A 19,941-nucleotide genomic window follows, 5' to 3' on the forward strand; every position below is an offset into this window, starting at 1 on the left:
TGGAAAAAAATTTTTATATTTGGGTTTTTTTCGGTGTGTGTGTGGGGGGGGAAAGGCTGGTTGTGGAACCTGGGAAGATGCTTCCCTTGGTTTGTGCGTTTGCTAAACTCAGCAACTTTTAAGACGTGTGGGCTTCAACTGCCAGAATTCCCCAGTCAAGCCTGGGTTCACTTTAAATCCCAGAATTCCGCAGTTTGTGGGGATTCTGACTGCCCGAATTCCCTACCCAGCTTGTGCAGATTCCCAGTGCCCAGAATTCTCTACCTAGCATGCCTGGACCTCAACTCCCAGAATTCCCAAGTCAGATTCTAGCTCCTAGCATTCCTCAGCCAGCTTGTGCAGACTCGGCAGTTCCCAGAATTCCCCAGCTAGAGTATGTGGACTTCCAACTCCCATGCTGGCTGGGGATTTCTGGGAACTGAAGTCCGCCCTTGAGGTTGCCGAAGTTAAAGAGACTCTGGTGTAGAGATCCTTTCGTGGGATCCCAAAATCCTCATATACAGGTATTTGATGTCCCCCTTCCACCCGCCTCTTAGCCGTGCAGATGTTTGCAGCTGTGCCCAAGAGAACCTAGTCTGGCTGAGATGGTGCAACGCGCTAAGCCGAAACCCAGCCACGTTTGCAGGGCATCCTGGTTTGCAAAGCCAACTGATCCAGCTTGAGCCTTGCAAGGGCAGAATCTGGATGCAATCCAGCACCAGGTGGAAGCCCATTGATGGTGTGGCACCAGCCATCCCGAACTGAAATCTGCTTCTCCACGTACACGGGGTCAAGATCCTTGCCTCTTAATGCCAGCAAACCGCGATCATAATGGAAAAAGTGGAAAGCAAATGGATTTCCTCCTCGTTTTCCGACATTTAGCTGCAGAAGGACAAAGGGGAAACGGGGCTTTTGTTGCAACCCGAACGTCCCGCGCGCAACCGAAAGCCGCCCTGGTTTGAGACCTCCGAGCGGCCTGGGCTCTTTTCTTCGCCCCCTTCAGCAGACGAGCACCCAAACACGCACCTTTCCCACTCGGGTGCGATGCAGCCGCCTCGACTGCCTCCCGTCACTTCAACACGCGGCGCTCCGCCATCCAGTCGGGGGCAAAAGCGTGTCCTTTCCACGCACGGCCCCTTCCCTCCAGAACCGGAATTGTAAGGCGCTCGCACCCGCTATTGCCTTTTGAGCGGGATTGCGCGCGCAGCCTCCTGGCGAAAGACGCCGCGGCGGCGGCGGCGTGAAGCGGAGGGGGGGGGGCGGGGCCAGCAGCGTCGGCGCCGGCGCCATTTTGTCCGCCTCAGCGGGCGGGAAGATGAGGCGGAGGAGCGTCCCCGCCGCGCTCCGTCCCGCGAGGCAAAGCCAGGCCCGTTGACGTCCCCCCCGAGGGGCCCGGGAGGCCTCTTGAGGCGGGATGGAGCCCTCCGGGCCGCGGGGCCCGGCTGGAGTCGTCTCGGGCCCGCCCGCCGGGCTGCCTCGGGAGTACAAACTGGTGATGCTGGGCGCCGGCGGGGTCGGGAAGAGCGGTACGTGAGGCGGAGGAAGGCTTCGCGCCCGCGGAACTCCCTGCCACTAGAAGCCCCTCTGGGAGGGAGTTTGCAGCTTCTGAAGGGCTTAGGGAGGGGCATTTAAGCGCCCTCCCCCGCTTTCCTGGCCTTCAGAAACAGTGCAGAGGCCTGGCCATGGCAAGGGGGTCCAGGGTGGGGGTCCAGGCTGATAGGCGGCCCAGGGGGTGGCCTCTGCTGAACTTTCTAACTTTTAATATCCAACCTTCTAAACCAGGGGTAGGCAACCTCGGCTCTTTTATGACTCGTGGACTTCAACTCCCAGAATTCCTGAGTCAGCTATGCTGACTCAGGAATTCTGGGAGTTGAAGTCCACGAGTCATAAAAGAGCCGAGGTTGCCTACCCCTATTCTAAACCTTGCTTTTAACTTACTTACTTATTTATTTATTTAGATTTAGATTTAGATTTATATACCGCCCTTTCCCGAAGGACTCAGGGCGGTTTACAGGGCATTTAAAAGAAAGTCAATACAAACTTTTTTCCTATTTACGCCATGGTATTTTTTATTTTTTTTGCTTTGAGCCACACTGGAGTCACTCATGGGAGATGGGCGGTGTAGGGATGTGATGAATGTATAAATCGTGATAGAGCAAAGACTGGGATGGCTTAACCATGATTTGCATGAGCCAGGATGGCTTACACACACACACACGTACATACATACACACACATATACATGTACGTATGCATATATGTAAAGGTTCCCCTGCACACACGTGCTAGTCGTTTCTGACTCTAGGGGCCGGTGCTCATCTCCGTTTCAAAGCCGAAGAGCCAGCGTTTGTCCGAGGACGTCTCCGTGGTCACGTGGCCAGCATGACTAGACGCCAAAGGCGCACGGAACGCTGTTACCTTCCCACCGGAGTGGTCCCTGTTTTTCTACTTGCCTTTTTACGTGCTTTCGAATTGCTAGGTTGGCAGAAGCTGGGACGAGTAACAGGTGCTCACTCTGTTACGCGGCACTCGGGATTCGACCCGCCAAACTGCCGACCTTCTGATCGACAAGCTCAGCGTCCTAACCCACTGAGCCACCGCGTCCCTATATATATATATGTATGTATACACACACACGCACACGCACACAATTCATACACATGGGTGTGTATATGTGTTTGTATATACTGTAGTACACAGATACACAAACGTACGTTTTTGGCTGCATGTGTTGCAAAAAAAAGGTTTACCTTGATAAAAGGGGAATTATTGACTGAAACCCTGTATTTATTCCTGAGAAGGTTTTTATGATAACTCTTTGATTTACAGCCAGAAGACCTGCAATTGTTGTTTTGGGTGAAACCATATGTTTACTCTCGAAACAGACTAGGAGCTTTTTATTATAATTGTATTTATTTATAGCCAGAAGTCCTGTAATGGTTATTTTGGGTCAAACTACGTGTTTACTCTTGAAACCGACATATTGGGAGCTTTTTATTATAATTGTACCTATTTATAGCCAGGAGACCTGTAATTGTGCTTTCTGGCTGTGTTTATCCCAAGATTGATGTGCAAGAAGCTTTTTATGATTGTTTTATTGACAGCCCAAAGATCTATGTACTGGTTATTTGGGGCCGAAACCACGTATTTATTCCTTAGATTGGCACAGCAGAAGCGTTTTATGAGAATTGTGTTTGTTTAGAGCTGGATGGTGTATAGATACTCATCAAATTTATATAGTCACCCACCTCATATCTTGTGACTCCAAGCAGCTTAAATGAGATTGATAAAATACAGATTAGAATATATAAAGTGTTGTCTCCGAGCAGTCTCTATTTTCACTGTCCTTGTGTCGGGTTAACCTGTTTTGTTTCCTCCTTGCAGCCATGACTATGCAGTTCATCAGTCATCGTTTTCCAGAAGACCACGATCCCACTATTGGTGAGTGGGCTTTACTTTCTCTAGTTATGAAGGCTTGTCTAACTGGATTTGGTGGGAGTTGCAGCCCGTCTCAAATCCTCCTGTAAATATGTCGGATTTCTGTATATTGATTTGACAGATGGCTTATAATGTATTGTTAAAGAATTAACAGAAGACACACACACACAACACACCCTTTTCAAGGTCCTCTCTGACTCTGTTATTCTGTTGTGTGTACTTTTGTGCTTGATCCACTCCTGCGGGGAGGAGCTAAGGATGAACCCTGAATTAAGAAACCAAAACGTAGGATTCAACTGTTACTTTCTATTACAGTAATTCAGAAAATGCAGGGAGTTGATACTTCTGTACCACACATGCAGCTAGACTCACAAAATAAGACACTCCCCCAATCCCCTTAAAATTCAAAACAATTGACTGTTGTGTCAGATCCTGGGACTTTTCCTCATTCATCTGTCTAATGATCCCTGATGTATTCACAAGGGCCAAGTGGGAAGAATCAGGACCACACGCTAAGTTCCAGCTAAGCCAAATTTATCGCCCAGGCCTTTAGACAAGAATCTAGTCAAAACTAACAGGCTGGCTCTAAATTGATGCTAGATAAAGAGTTAAGAGAATTCAAGAGGGAGTGGACTTGGGACCATTTGTGGGCACACAAGGATTCTAGGGTGAGTCCTCTCTTGACTCTACCCCCAGCGCTGCTGATACAGCCTACCCTAGCCATAGCCCTTCATTTATGAAATAAAAATGGCACAGCAACATGCAAACCTACAATTAAAAAAATGCCCCTTTAAAATATACCCGTTCTTCTCTTCTCCCCCCCTCCCCCCAATTGCTCAGCCACGGGAGGGTGTCATTTGGGGGAATCTCCAGAAAAAGTTGAGACAGAAGCCTCTGCGAAGAAGCGCCAGCTCCCGAGACACCAACGGAAGTTGCTGGTCTTCTCTGTTAAACTGAATCTGTTGCTGATCCAAGGCAGCAAAAGCGTTCCTATCGACACGTTCAGGAAAATCATATTTACTCAATGCCCTGAACACCTGTACCCTCCCCCCCTTTAATTCTGAATGTTAACACCATTATGTATTATGGAAAAAAATTGAAGACCCCCCACCATTTGACCTCTTCTGACTGTGTTTCTCCCTATAGAGGATGCTTACAAAATGCGGATCCGGATTGACGATGAACCTGCTAATCTGGATATTTTGGACACTGCAGGCCAGGTATTTCACAACTATGTAGCCTTTCCTGTTGTGCCTCCCCCCTCTCCCCCCAGGGCTTTAGTGATTTCTAAACAGCCCTCTGAGGTGGCTGCATGTCATAGTTTGCATGCTTTGCACAGACAACTGGAAATAACCACCTAGTGCAGGGGTAGGCAACCTCGGCTCTTTTATGACTCATGGACTTCAACTCCCATAAAAGAGCCGAGGTTGCCTATCCCTGACCTAGTGAATTCCATAGTTCGGCTCCTTGCTGGTTACTAACAGTCGTAACACGGTGCTTTTTATCTTACAAAAATAGCCCTCCAGAATATTCTGGAAGCCCAGCTGTTTCCTGCACCTGGCCAGCCTCAAAAAAAAAAAAAAAACCTTGCAGGAAGAAGCAAGCAGTGCACTGCAACCTCTCTGGCTGGCCACACACACAAAAACACACTTTCCCTTCCCGCAGGCCGAATTCACCGCTATGAGAGACCAGTACATGCGGGCTGGCGAGGGATTTATCATCTGCTACTCGATCACGGATCGCCGAAGCTTTCACGAAGTCCGGGAGTTTAAGCAGCTCATCTACCGTGTCCGGCGTACGGACGAGACTCCGGTGGTTCTGGTGGGCAACAAGTCTGACCTCACTCAACTCAGGCAGGTAAAAAGACTCGAAACGCAGGCTCGTTGGGGAGGGGGTCCTCGACTTAGCGACCACAACGGAGCGCAACATTTCTGTGGCGAAACCAGACGTTAAAAGTGAATCCCCCCCCGCGTTTTTACCATCTTTCTGGCCACCGTTGTTAATCCACCGCAGTTCTTAAGTTAGCCACACGGTTGTTAAGGCAATCTGGCTTCCCCATCAACTGCGTGAAAGGGGATGTACAACTGCAACCGTCGTAAATACGACTCAGTTGCTAAACACCTGAGTTTTGACCACGGGAATGCTGCAAGGGCCGTAAGTGTGGAAAATGCTCCTAAGTCACCTTCCCCCCCCCCCATTGCCGTCATGACTTCGGTCACTAAATAAAACTGTTGTAAATCAAGGACTGCCCTCGTTTTGTTTCCCTCACTGTCCCCCCCCCCCTCCATTCTCGCCTGCACTTTCTTGCCCAAAGGTCTCCAAGGACGAAGGCTCGGCGTTGGCCCAAGAGTTCGGCTGCCCTTTCTTCGAAACCTCCGCCGCCTTTCGCTACTACATCGACGACGTGTTTCACACCCTGGTCCGCGAAATCCGACGGAAGGAGAAGGAGAGCGTCATGGCACTGGAGAAGAAGTCTAAGCCGCGTCCGAGCGTTTGGAAAACCTTGAAGTCGCCCTTCCGGAAGAAGAAAAATTCCGTAACCTGAATCTTCCCACCCCTCCCCCCCAAAACGAGGCCTCCCTTAACCAGAGGAGCTATTAGCTCTGCAGAGAGAGAGGCAAAACAGCCGGGCAGCTTTTGACTCTTTGTTTCTGCTGAGTGTGTAAAACTGAACTCGCGACGCGTGCAAAAACCCTAGAATGCCGTTCTTCCGCCAAGCGATTCTCCTCGGGCGCGTCTGCTCGCCATATCTGCCTGTCCAGCCCGAGCAGGCTTGCCAACAAGAAAGCAATTGTCCTAGAAACGGACAAACCATCTTCGCAAACAAGCCACCCACCAACTCTGTGCCTCGGTGGCTGTGGCCGATTCAGTCTTGGCTTGGCGTTCCGGCCACGATTTGGAAGAATCTTGGCTTTGGATGCGGGTTAGGGCGACCCAGTTTAGAAGCAGTCCCAACTCCTTACCCTTGCGGGGTGAGGCGAAGCGGGCAGACGGAAAGACCGCAAACCAGGTTTTTTGATTTTTTACTCGGTCTGCAGGATCGAAACGAGCCTGGCTGTGAGGAGCAATGGCACAGCCTCTGCGGCGTGTGCCGCCTTTGCCGTCAAAACTCTAGCATCTCTTTCTCATGACGCCTCTTTCGCCAAAGAGGACCCTCTCCCCTCTTTCCCGCGGGAAGGGACCTCGGAGGTCTTCTAGTCCAACCCCCCCTTTCAAGCAGGAAACAGACAAGTGGGGTTTCCCCCCCCCTTTTGGTCAGATTCTATCACTTTGGCAGTAACAAGGGAGAGCGATGGATCAGGGTCCGATAAATGGCAGCAAGGGACGCTGAGGGGCAATAAGGGGAGGTGATTAATGGGAGGCGTAAAGTTGTAGCAGGTGTAATTGAAGGTGTAAAGTTGGTATACGGCATGTCAGGGTTCAGTGGGAGAAATGGGGAGATAGTCGGTAAACCCCAAGTTGGGAAGAGTGGAATAGCAAGGTATTTAATTCGCTTGTGTCCTGTTTGTAGCATCACTCACAAGGCGTGTTGGTAGCAGAGTCTCGAGAGAGATTTTGGCCATGCTGAGCCAAGGGGCCCAGCGGGACCCAGTCTGCTTTTATGGAGGAGTTTGGGTCAGTTTTTTGTTTTTTTTTACTCCGGGGTGCTGTGTGGATGGACCCCAAAACGGAGCCCACAGGGATGAATAGGGAGCTTTTGATTGGGAGGCACGCAGGTGGGGTGAGAGGGAGGCTCCCCTGGAAATGAAAAAGCCTTGAGTAGGGTCTTTTGTCGAAGGCAAGAGAATTGTGTGTCTCAGAGGTCTTGAAATCCCCCCCCCCGTCGGTCTCTTTAAATTTTGTGAACCCTCACAAAAAATAATAACCTGCTTTAAATTGACTTAACTCCTTAAAAACATGGCTTTCCTGTCTGCGTGTCAGGTCTGGATCCTTTTGCCCTCTTTAGTAGCCGTGACACATTGTGGGGCAATTTTTTTTACAGAGTGTTGTAAGTGTGTGGTTTACACAGTCAGGAAATGTAACAGCCCCTTGCCAAATTTCTCTCGTTTAAAGAAGGACGGAAAATAATGGATTTTTTTTTTACTTTCCCAAGTGACTGAATAAGCCTTAGATATTTCTTCTAGGTAAATTTTTATTGCTCTTGGATTTTCAGATGTTACCGATTATAGTGTTTGATATATATGTATTTATAGACTCTTAACTGAGAAATTGGGTGGTTGGGGAAGAGGAAAATTACATTCCATTTAGCAAGATTTATTTTGAATGTATTCTATTGACTGTAGCAATATACGGTATATTTAAAATTAGTAAATTAATGTTACGAACAATGCTGGATACTTTCCATAGCTATTAAGTTAGAAGGAGATTAAATCTAATTTTAATTTTTATACCATCACATGCTTGTGTAATGTAGATATGTTCAAGTTTTTTTTAAGAGACTGCAGTAGTTCAAGGTAAATAACGGTCATTAACATTTGTGACTGAAGGGAGTCACAATCTCAGTTCTCTTTTCATTGTCAAGTTCTCATTCCAGAAAAAAATGACTTGAAGCAAGAATGGATTGTAGCAGATTGAAAGCCTGCTGTTTAAGCCTATTTTGTTTTTTAAAAAAGCAACTTTCTTAATTTGTGCCTTAGCAGAATTCAGTATTTTGTGGTGCTAATGGTGAATTTTTTTTCCTAGCATGATTACATCTGAATATTAAGCACTTTCTTTGGACACAATACCTATCTTTTAATGTTCACATATATATTGCACTTGATACAATAAATATTTTTTTAAGCCTTAGCTTCTGTTTCTTTAACTTGAAAGCTGGCGCGTTAGCACTAGGTGTGACAGAGAGTGGAATAAGAATTGTGAAATTGTGAGTTGCCATCCTGGAAATCCACATGGCAACAAGCTTAAAATGAAAACAAGAATTAACCATTCATTCGCCCCCAAAAATTCTGCGGTCCTTTAATAGACCTCTGGACAGTGTTTTTATAATTTCTGGTCAGCTATACAGGCACAACCACAATTTCTGTTGCACTGCAACAGAATCACTGCATTTCTTAAGTTAGTTAACACGGTTGTTAAAAGAATCTGGATTTCCCATTGACTTTGCTCATCAGAGGGTGGCAAAAGGGACACTGCAAACAGTCATAAGTACATGTCAGTTGTCACGTGTATGAATTTTTATGACATGACCATGGGGATGCTTGCAACAAGTCATGTGAAAAAAGGACATAAGTTACTTTTTTCACTACCGTTGTAACTTCAGTCACTAAAAGAATTATTGTAAGGCGAGGACTAACTACTATTTGGGGATCACCTTTCGCATCAGAGGATCATCGTTGGGATAAATCAGGGGTCTTCAAGCTTGGCCCTTTTATGACTCGTGGACTTCAACTCCCAGAATTCCTCAGCCAGGCACGCGTGCCTGGCTGAGGAATTCTGGGAGTTGAAGTCCACGAGTCATAAATGGGCCAAGTTTGAAGACCCCTGGGATAAATCAAGTATTCCTAGCTGTTCTGGTCCATAGATCTATCGAAACGCTTGAAAAGTATTTCAAAATTTCAATCTAAAATACTAGATTCTCTGCCAGTTGATTTCTTGGTAGTTTAGCTGTTCAGAACAATCTCACAAAGTGCATCAGCTGGAGCAATTTTTTTTTTAAATTAAAAAGCCGTTTAAATGAAACAAAAGGGGCATGCTTTTTTGTCAACTACAGTGCCCAACATTAGGTGCAGGAAGCGTGAGTTAAAAGTGTGTGTGTGTATCTATATACACAACACCGTAATCCTGCTACAAACAGTTGTTTTGCAAACTTATTGCTAATATTCCGTGCCAAGATCTAACTGCAGAGTTCAGAGGCGCCCCTTGGCCGTTGTGTTTTCCTTACAGGCTTTCCGGCAATCTTGATATTAAATTTCCTCAGCGGCTAAAAAAACGCAGCTTGCAGACTTTTTCCTCACCCTGTTGTTGGAGAAGAAAAAAAAGAAAATTCACATCTCTTATGGGAGTTCGGTGCCTCTTGTCACGGAGCAGCGGAAGGATGAGGTAATGGCTTTGTAGCGAGGCTGCGCGCCCGGCACAATGGGGTGGGAGCCATGGGCAGGATTGGTCGAGGCTGCACAAGGCTGCTGGCTTGGTGGCACAGCTGGGAGGCCAGCTGCAAGCAGACCCGATGGCTTGGCAGCCTGAAAATCTGCAAGCTTTAGCAGGCAGAGTAGGGAAAATTAATAGTCGACTGCAATCAGCTTGATCCCTGTTTTAGCCTTCACAAAGGAGACAGAAGCCCCCCACCCTTCGCCGCTCTTTTATCTTCCAACAATAAAAGATTTATTCCTTTTTTTTTTCCAGAAGCGAAGAAGCTCCTTGGAGGAGTAGCGAAACGTTTTCAAGAAAAAAAAACAAAACCCCGAGTTCATTTGCCCTTTGAAAAAGCACCGTAGGACCTTCCGTTTTTATTGTTTTAGAGGTATTTGTTTAGGATTTTTTTTTTAATGGAAGGGACCTTGGAGGTCTTCTAGTCCAGCCCCCCTGCTCAAGCAGGAGAACCTATACCATCTCTGTCTAGCCTCTTCTTAAAAACCTCGAGTGATGGAGCGCCCACGATTTCTGGTGGCAGGCTGTTCTGCTGGTTGGTTGTCCTCACTCTCAGGAAATTTCTCCTTAATTCCAGGTTGCTTCTCTCTTTGGTCCGTTTCCAACCGTTGTTTCTTTTCCTGCCCTCTGGTGCTTTAGAGAATAGTTTCACCCCCTCTTCTTTGTGGCAGCCCCCCCAAATATTGGAATAACTGCTATCATGTCTCCCCTATTTCTTTTTCTTTAAACTAGCCCAACCCAACGTTTTAATGCTATAATAAGCCATCCAGAGCCGTTACGAGAGGGACGGCAAATACATTTTAATATATAAACCTGGACCTTTTGGAACTGCCGAAGTCAATGATGCAAATCGATCGATAAATAAAGTGACTTCATTTTTTATTTGAATGTCCGGATGTGCATTAAAACAATGTTTGACGTTACAGATTAGCATTACATATGTTGGTTAGGTCAGTCTAACAGCATTATGCGGTTATACATGGCTTGACTTATTTTTTCCTCATTTTTTTCCCCTTTTGATGTAATAAGTTGTAACTTCGTTTTTAGCTCCGTTTTAATTTTTATTTTTATTTTACAACAGACACGAGGTGGAAAGAAAAGGAGGAAGGGGGAGAGGAACTGGATGACAACCAAAAAAAAATGATTTCACATCTGGGACATTTTATGGTAAAGCAGCTTTCGCAAAAGTATTCCCATGTACGGTGAAGATGGTGGTGGTTTAATGTCTTTTTTATTTATTTATAAAAATCATCCTTCGTTTCCCCGTTAACTCCTGTGGAGGAATAGAAACTGTTTCCGTAGGCCTGAAAAGACAGAGGTGGGGAACCCTGGGTCCTCTGGATCACAATTCCCATCAGCCTTGTCCATTTGGCATGCCAAAAGGGGTTCAAACGAAACCAAAGGTCAGCCATCCCTTGGCAGGTTCCATACCCCTGGAATAACCCTAAATCTATTTATACCCTGAGCACTTTTCCTTAACAACTTATTCCAGGCTTTTTTTCTGTGTGTTTTTTGTTTTCAAAAGGCATGTCTTTTTGCTTTTGAGTGCAAATTAAAATTAAAATAAAAGACTTCTTAAAACTGAAACTTTATTCAGCGATAAAAGCAGGAGGGGGGGGCAGTTTCTGGCCACAAAAATTTTCCTAGGCAAAAGATTGAGAGCTGCTAAATGTATCACGTGCCCTGGTGAGTTAATCCCAGATTTGTTTCACAGGAAATGACAATTTTTAAGCAGCCGCTTGCCATTCAGGCATTTTTTTACGCACACGCGCACACACACCCTCCCAAAAAGGAAATCGTGTTTGTTAGACCACGGCGTGTTATGTACAAGCAAAGTTAATTCACCCAAATCATAGAAAGCGGCAAGAGGCTCAACCAAAATAGGGGAAGCGAAGAACCAGCACGAGAATATGTATGTGTATATATATATATATTTTTTTTTTCCTTTAAAAAAAAAACCAGGAAGAAAAGCTGAATAGAACTAGCTGTGAATACCTGCAAAAAGACTGTTCAGCACAAAACACAACTTTTCATAGTGACAGATAAATTGCGTTTTTTTTAAAAAAAAACAAACAAACCTGCGTTCTCAATATTGGTTAAGTTATACTAATTTTTTTCTGGTTTTGTTTTTCTCCTCGACTTCTGTACTCAGCATGCAATAGTAGTGCGATTACGCTTTTTTTTTGAATATAGGTTTTTTTGTGATATTCTTAAAATTAATGCACTTTTTTCCCCCTCTCGCCAATGTTTGCAGAACCTGTGTGTGTGTGTGTGTGTGTGTGTGTGTGCGCGTGCTGCTGTGTACGGGCGCCTTTGTAAACAATGTCACAACAGAGAACCAGTCAGCTGCTTATTATGGAAATGGTCAGTTCTACGTCTAAAATAGAAGGGGCCGTATTTTGGGGGGGGGGCATGGGGGGTGTGGTTCGGGAAAGGGAGGGGGGACAGAGAGTCTCTTGAAGGCGGCGCCGGGTGTGAATCGGCACCCCAGCGCCTTTCCGCGTACCCTGCTTAATATTCGCTCAAGCTGTGCCACTTTGCGATCTGCTTCCGGGGGTTTTCGCACACCTCCCGCCAGTGTTCCACTCCGCCCGCCGTGACGCTGTGCGCCCCCAGGATCAGCCGCCCCACCACCTCGTTTTTGGTGGTGCGGTCAAAGTCGATGACCAGGAACTCGATGCTGACGTCGGGCAGCAGGTCGGCGGGGATGTCGTAAATGAAGGACTCGTTGAAGATGGGGTTCAAGGTGCACTTCTTCACGTGGGTTTTCTTTTTCGCGATCCGCTTCCTGCCGTAGTAGACGTTCACCTTGACGTAAGGGTCTGAGGAAGAGGAAGAGGCCAATAACACAGTCCGGGAACGAGGCTGCGTCCTCCGAGGAGTCGCAGACCCGATGTAAATAGCAATAGCCCTTAGACTTATATGCCGCTTCACGGTGCTTTGCAGCCCCCCCAAAGCACTTTACAGAGCCCACCACCCCACCCCCCAACCATCTGGGTCCTCCTTTTACCGACCTCGGAAGGATGGAAGGCTGAGTCAAACCTTGAGCCAGTCAGGATTGAACTGCTGGCAGTGGGCAGAATTAGTCTGCAATGCTGCATTCTAACCAGGGGGAAGGGATGGGAAGGAAGGAAAGGAGAAGAAGAGGAAGGGAAAAGGAAGGAAGGAAGGAAGGAAGAGGGAGGGAGGGAGAAGGAAGGAAGGGAGGGCACTGTACAGCCTTTTCTGAGCGGTATACAGAGTCAGCCTCTTGCCCCCAACAATCTGGGTCCTCATTTTACCGACCTCGGAAGGACGGAAGGCCGAGTCAACCTTGAGTCACTGAGATTCTTCAAACCTGGCCCTTCTATGACTTGTGGACTTCCAACGCCCAGAATTCCTCAGCCAGGGCCAGGTTTGAAGACCCCTGCTCTACGTAGCCGAGGGCCGAAGAGTGGAGACCTTGGACCTCCACCCTCAAGAGAGCACCAAGAACTTCCCAAAATATTGCCCAATGGGCTGGGGTCAAAGGTGGCGACAACCATCGTTTGAACCCCCAGCTTTGGAAAGGCACCGGAGGAAACCCAAGGATATAGGCTGAAGCAAATAGCTTCTACCTGAGAGGCCGGTGATATCCATCTTGGGCAGCTGCCTTGCTTTCAACACCATGACGGTCATCCGCTGGGCGACAGGCTGGTAGGAAAGAGACACCTGTAGCTCTCCTCTGCTGATGCATTTCTGGAAAGAGAAGAGACATCCTCTGGAGGACCAGCATGCATTCTCCAAGGCTACCTGGAGAACATCTCGAGATCTTCTTCAACCAGCATCCCCGGGAAGACTTGGGACATGCCAACTCTGGATGGCCGAAACTAGAACATCTACAGCTTCGGTAGAAGGATGACTTGACCATCTCGCTTAATAACAGGGGTTGCTCACTTAACCGCTGCCGTGATTCATTTAACGAACGTGGGGGGAAGAGTCGTCAAAGGGGGCAAAAACTCGCTCAACGAATTTCTCACTTGGCGACACAAATGCTGGGCTCGCAGTCATCGTCAGTCGAGGACTAGCTGTTCAGGTGTCCTCTCCGCTCTCAGCAAGAGGCGGCAGCTTCAGAGACTGTTTCCATTCCTTCAGAACTCAACCTCGGCAACAAAACCACAAAGTTTTGCGCTTGACTCAGCCTTTTGCGCTGTTCGGTAAAGACTGGGCTTGCCGGCTGCCACAGCAACCTTGGTTTTGTTTTGTTTTTTACAAAATAACCTGCAGATAAAAAGTTTATCATCTAGAAGAATTGTTTTGTGTGTGTGTGTGTGTGTGTGTGCGCCCATGTGTGTTTTTTTTAGGAAAGCAGAAAAGCTAGAGAGGTGGGGATGGATTAGTCTTTTTTTGTTGTTGTTAAATTTGTCCAGTGGTGGAATTAAACTGGCACCATGCCGAGTGTTACAAAGCCACTATTAATCCGGTGAATACTGGCCATGTTGCCATGGTTTTCTGTGCCCTACATTCAGGGCTTAAGGGATGAAGCGATGGTTTTCAAAATGTTGCTTGGGTACTGTCCAGAGAGGCGCCGAAATGCAGCCCATTGGCACATGCTTGGATCCCCCCCAGTTGATTAAGGAGGCTTTATCTATTTATGTGTGTCTGTGTGTCTCTGTCTATATTTTTCTATCTATACATATATCTATATATATGTTTGTGTGTGTATGTGTATATATACGAGTGCGTATGTGTGTGTGTGTATATGTGTATATATATATATACATGTATATATATTTCTGTATCTATCTGTATCTACCTAAATCTGCCTGCCTGCCTGCCTATCATCCATCTATCTATCTATCTATCTATCTATCTATCTATCTATCTATCTATCTATCTATCTATCTATCTACCTATCTATCTATCATCTATCTATCATCTATCTATCTATCTATCTATCTATCTATCTATCTATCTATCTATCTATCTATCTATCGGTATTATTATTGATTAGATGTTTTTAATCCCTCCGTTATTCCTTTTAAAAGTATCTTAAGATTACTTAAGGTTACACAAGTCACAGATCCAGGTCTATTCCTTAAATGAGTAAGAGAGAAAACTAAGTTTGCAAGTTCAGGCATTCTAACTACAATAAACTGCACCTTAGCATCCCAGTTAACGAAACCTCCTACAAGTCTGGGTGTTGACTTCTCTTTTCTCTGGCTATAATTGCACAAAGGGAAATGTTGTTATGTTGTTGATCCAAGGACCTCTGGGCCAGAGCGGGTGGGATCAGGACATTCTTCCTTCACACACACACACACACACATTTCCAGGGATGATGAAGGTTCTAATCCTAGACAAGCCCGCTTTACAGAAAGAGGGGACCGAACAGATACGAAAGATTGAACAAGGATTCTCCTTCAATTATTTACGTTTGGGGGGTAATCTTAAGTGTTGGCATTTGGTTTTGCAAATGGGTTTGTAATGCTGACCTGGCTGCTTGCCACCAACAATGCCGGCTTCTAAGCTGACCCCAATTCGTGGTTTAAATTCTGTCCTCGGCAAACCGCACCGTTTGTGTTATGGAGTGGGACAGCAGTTCTGTTGGCCAGGACAGCCCGCCTTATGGGGGTGCTCCGACCCCCTTAAAAAAGACCACGGAGACTCCCCCACTTACAACTGGAGTAGAACTTCGGTCCCTAGGGTTGTAAATGAGTCACGCCCCATTTTACCGTCGCCACACGGTTAAATCACAGCAGTTGCTGCAGTTCACGAGTCGCACACCATTTTACAACCGTTTGCCCCTCCCCTTTGTGTGTGTGGGGGGCTGCTCTGACGGTTTTAAGTGCGAGGATATTGTAAGTCACCTTTTCTCAGATCTTTGGCAACTTTGGTCACTAAACAAACCGTCGTAAGTTGAGGGCTACTTGTACGCCTTACTACTCTGTTTGCTCTCTTCCTAAACTGCCTGTCAGGCCATCTTGGTTTATCCTGCCTGTCATATCCTCATCTGATGCTTTCTTTGGTGGGCTGTCAGTCAGGTTAACTTGACCCCGCTTTCGCTCCAAGGCTGCAGTCACCTTCCTTCCTTCCTTGACATGCCCAACTACAAAACCCATCCTCCCCTAGCCAACCTAGCCCAGCCCAGGAGCTGAAATCGGACCCATCTCCCGGGTTCCACCGACGGAGAGCAACCCGTTAGCTGAAAGCCCAGAAGACCGGCGTACCTGTATGTTCCTCTTGATGATCTCCCTCGTCAGATGGACCTTCCCGGTGCTGGGGTCCACCCCCGCGAGTGGTACCATCACCTCCCCGATGACGTCATCTCGAGAAAAGCGGTCGAAGCTGAGCACCAGGAAGTGGAGGACCAAATCCTGGAGCTGGCTGTAGGGGATGCCATAAAAGGTGAAGGTCTCGTCGAAGACGGGGTCCAAGGTCTTCCGGAGAACCCGGGTCTTCACGCGGTGTCTCTTGTCCGGCAGGATGGTCATCTTGATGTAGGGATCCGAACCTTGGTTGTGCTCGTCCATCACCGGCAATCCGTGGGCCTCCTGGATGGTCACCACCAGGGCTTTCTTGGGGAAGTTGTAATCCACCGAGAAGGTCAGCGTGCCTAGCATGAGGTCCTCTTCTGGAGAAGACACGGAGGAGGTCTTGCTCCCCACCGGGGTCAAGCTTTGGTGAGGACTCGGTTCTTCTCCATACTCTGCTTTGACGGGGAGCAGGTTGACGGAGGAAGCTGGGTTCAACCCGGCGGACATTGCCTCGGAGCCCACCAAGCCAGCTTCGGCCGCGTCCACCAGGAGGTGACCATTCCCGTCTTTCCTGGCCACGCCCTTCTTGTCCCTCCGGATCCGTACGATTTTTTTCTTATTGGTCAGTGTCTCTGGGTAGATGCTGATGCCTTTCAACATGTGGATGAACTTGTAAGGAGGACTCTTCTGCTTCTTCTCCAGCTGCTGGTGGCAACAGGTCCACACGAAGACCGTCACGGAGACCGTCACCACCAGGACGGTGGCCCCGATGAGGCCAGCCACGATGGGGGAGACATCTGGGGAAGGAGAAGCGGGAGGTGAGGTCAGAACAAAAGGCCTGGTCGCCCCCCTCACCTGCCAGATGTGGGCCAAAACCCCCTCCTCTCTTGTTACCCACTACAGATGGTCCTCAACTTACAACAAAATGACAGCGTCACTGGAAAAAAGTGACTCAGGGCTGCTTTTCACACGACCACTGCAGCACCCCCCCATTGTCACACGATCAAAATGATGGTTACCATGTCCCACGGTCACGTGTTCCCCTTCTGGGACCTCTGACAAGCCTACACAAGTAGACCAGGAGTGTTGCAGCGAGAAACACTTAAAATTTTATTTTCTGGAGAGTTGATTTTTACTTCCCCTCGTTTTTCTCCTCTTTGCATGTCAACAATAAGTATGATGTGTGTGTGGTTTTTTTTTTAAAAAAAAGAATTACGTTTCTGTTCTGGGAAACAATAGTATAGATGTGCCCAGCCTCTAACCAGCTGCAGTGACGCGAGTTATAATTCCCCCAGTGATTTTTCTGACAATGAATGGCCCCATCTCTTTTGTGTCCGTATGTGGGTGCCAGGTTGGTGCGTTTTTTGTGGAGACACAAGGGGTCTCAAAAAAATTTTTTTGTTGGTTATTTTTATTGTTTCACTTTTGTCAGAACGCTCCAGCTTGTGCAATTTTTATATTTTTAGAGCTTTTAAATTTTCAATCTTAAAAATTGTTCAGTTTCAGCGCTTTATTATATTGACTGCATGGTACGCTGCCCAACATCCCTCTTTAAGATGTCTGGTTAAGATGTCTGTCTGTCTGTCTGTGTCTGTCTATCTCTAACATCTCTCTCTTCTCTCTCTGTCTCTCTATCTTATCTATATGAGATGTGTTTTTTCCAAAGTTACTGACGACGAACCCATTCCTAATCAAGGAGAGAAGCTACCTGGAATTAAGGAGAAATTTCCTGAGAGCGTAATTAATCAGTGGAACAGCCTGACTCCAGAAGTTGTGGGTGCTCCACCGCTGGAGGTTTTTAAGAAGAGATTAGATTTATTTATTTATTTATTTATTAAATTTATATACCGCCCTTCTCCCGGAGGACTCAGTCACTTGTTCTGAAATGGTATAGAGTTTCCTGTTTAAGCAAGGGGTTGGACTGGAAGACCTCTAGGCTCCCTTCCAACTCTGTGATTCTACATAAATAAAGATGTTGCTACTATTAATAATATTCATCACGGTGAGGGGGGGGAATAGCCCTGGGGTTACGGCTGGCTGGCAGGCAGTCTTCATGTTCTCCCCCAGGAGAGGTGTGCCAGGCGCCCCGCAGGCTGCTGCTTCGGAAGCGTGAATGCTCCTGGGGACAATTAAGGGCCAGGGGGGGGGGGGTCAGGACTGCAGGGGCATCAGGATCCAATTCAATCCACTCGGGTGGGGGAGAGAAACGCACGGATTGCAGCACCTGGGATTCACCTCCCCTCCAGCCAGCCCGCCTCCCAATGCTCCAGACCCAGATTGTTCAACAATGGCTATCAAGGGAAGAGGGACACACAAGCACACAGGCAGACACAGACATACAAAGCAAACAAAGGCTTTTCCTGTTGTTGTTTTTTTCTCCCCCCCCCCCCCGCACCCTTTCTCTACCTTCCAAGCTAGCAGGGGCCCGGGGCGCTGCCCATCCTAGAACAGACATCACGTCATCCTGCTTTTCCATAGCCCCCCCCCCCCGCCCGGCTCCTGCCCCCTCCTTCCTCCAGCAACCCCCACCCCTGGGGGAGGGGGACCCCTTCAGATGAGGATCTGCCTTGCACCCCTTCCGGAAAAAGTCTTAGGATCGGCTTCTCCCGCTCCTCCTGGCCAGGCCAGCTCTGGGCACGCCCGTGTTGGTGGGAGGGGGGGGCAGAGCAAGGAAGGAAGGGCACCAGCGATCTAGGAAGCTGCAAATGAAGGAAATTAGAGAGATTTATGTATGAAGCCAATCAGGAATATTGTTAAGGGTCGGATGGAAGATGAGCTCGGCTGCAAAGGGGAGAGGGTGGGTGGCACTGCCAAGGCCCAGCTGGAGAAGGGGCATCTTCTATCCTATGCCTCACCAGGCTTTTCGGCAAACGAGGGCTCGCTGCGGTTTAATTACGGGGCAGAATTATTAGATTATTCTAATTCCAAGAGGGAGAACGCTAGAAAAGAAGGATGGGGTGAGAACAACCGGGGGGGGGGGGGGTGTTGTTTGTCGTCTTTTTTAGGCCGGCAGGCCGAGGGTGGCAGGGTGCGTGAGATGTTTGTGTAGGGCTGGTGATGTATGTATGTATGTATGTATGTGTGTGTGTGTGTGTGTGTGTGTGTGTGTGTGTGTTTGTGTAGCGTTTGGGGCGTTTGTGCGTTTTTCTCAGCATCTTTCGGATCAGCCCCTTGCGGAAGATGAAAAGGGGGAGATTCCCGCTTTGGAAGCCGTCTGCGGCGTAGATCCGGTTTGGGAATTTGGGGAGGGGGGAGCGGGAGAGAGAGAGAGGGTGCCAAAGCAGGTAGTTGTGCAACGCCGCAAGGCCCAGGGGGGGATTATGGGAGGAGGAGGAGTGGGGGGGGTGGGGGTGGCGTCCGGGGATCTGCAAGCCTCGATCGACAAAGGGAGGCCCAAAGCAGGGAGGGATGCCCGGGCTGAGCTGGGCACGGCCGGGCTGCAGCCGAGGAGGAGGAGGAGGAGGAGGAGGAGGAGGAGGAAGGATGCCGGCCTATGGCACAAACCCGGGCGCGGAGCTGGCGTGGCGCAGCGGCCTTTCTCGCCGGCGCACTCACCGAAGCTGGGGCGGACGCTGGCGATCTCGGCCATGGCGGCCGGCGGAGGAGCAACGGCGGCGGGGCGAGGCGCTCCGGAGGGTCCCCGAGGCGGTTGCGGCGCTGAAGATGCTCTTCGCCTCCCTAGGGCGATGCAGGAGCGCGCGACTGGTCCTCCTTCGGCCCTGGCTCCGCCCCTTTCGAACGATGCCCGGGCAAAGCGCCGCCCCTTTCGAACGATGCCCGGGCAAAGCGCCGCCCCTTTGGAATCTCGCTGACCGAGCCTGGCTTTCGCTGCCTGCCGGAGCCGCCCGGAAAAGTGACTGGGCAGGCTGGCGCTTGGCGGTGGATTATGGGTCTCTGCGGAGCTTTTTTTGGGGGGGGGGGGTGGGGGGTGGAGGGGGTTGCTGGGGATTTATTTATTTATTTAATTGGATTTGTATACCGCCCTTTCCCGAAGGACTCAGGGCGGTTTTACAGGGAATTAAAACAAGAAATACAAAAGTTAAAAAACAATTTTTTTAAAAAATTTGAAGATTAGAATTAGAATATACAGGACTTACAGGAACATTTCATTACCACCAAAAAGGAAAATTCTCACATTGAGTATGTAGCTAGAAACCATTATGTAAGAGCCTTGGTGGAGCAGTGGGCTAATGCCTCCTTAAGTAACACCAGCTGCCTGCAA

General features: G+C 48.3%; 2 protein-coding genes across 10 annotated transcripts; one reads left to right on the top strand and one right to left on the bottom strand.

The window, feature by feature from the left end:
- Positions 1-1,289: 1,289 nt before the first annotated feature.
- On the top strand, positions 1,290-11,720 carry RIT1 (Ras like without CAAX 1). Of its 8 annotated transcripts, none has more exons than XM_081340562.1 (8): positions 1,290-1,505; positions 3,364-3,420; positions 4,564-4,637; positions 5,083-5,274; positions 5,732-5,953; positions 9,212-9,456; positions 9,760-9,877; positions 10,586-11,720. In XM_081340562.1, the coding sequence occupies exons 1-7, from the start codon at positions 1,394-1,396 to the stop codon at positions 9,836-9,838; spliced, it is 981 nt and encodes a 326-aa protein (XP_081196688.1). In that variant the 5' UTR covers positions 1,290-1,393; the 3' UTR covers positions 9,839-9,877; positions 10,586-11,720. The 8 variants fall into 8 exon arrangements, 7 of the variants coding, with proteins under 7 accessions (XP_081196688.1, XP_081196690.1, XP_081196693.1 ...); XM_081340563.1 differs by having other exon boundaries at positions 1,291-1,509; XR_014028105.1 differs by lacking the exons at positions 9,760-9,877; positions 10,586-11,720 and having other exon boundaries at positions 5,732-6,427; positions 9,301-9,428.
- A 144-nt stretch (positions 11,721-11,864) lies between these two features.
- Positions 11,865-19,680, bottom strand: SYT11 (synaptotagmin 11). 2 transcript variants are annotated; one of them, XM_081340556.1, is made up of 4 exons: positions 19,275-19,680; positions 15,693-16,516; positions 13,101-13,221; positions 11,865-12,326 (listed from the first exon to the last, which is right to left on the bottom strand). In XM_081340556.1, the coding sequence occupies exons 1-4, from the start codon at positions 19,306-19,308 to the stop codon at positions 12,016-12,018; spliced, it is 1,290 nt and encodes a 429-aa protein (XP_081196682.1). In that variant the 5' UTR covers positions 19,309-19,680; the 3' UTR covers positions 11,865-12,015. The 2 variants fall into 2 exon arrangements, with proteins under 2 accessions (XP_081196682.1, XP_081196681.1); XM_081340555.1 differs by having other exon boundaries at positions 13,098-13,221.
- Between the last annotated feature and the right edge of the window lie 261 nt (positions 19,681-19,941).

Source organism: Vipera berus (assembly GCF_964194415.1).
Source record: "Vipera berus genome assembly, chromosome: 16".
NCBI classification, from domain to species: domain Eukaryota; kingdom Metazoa; phylum Chordata; class Lepidosauria; order Squamata; family Viperidae; genus Vipera; species Vipera berus.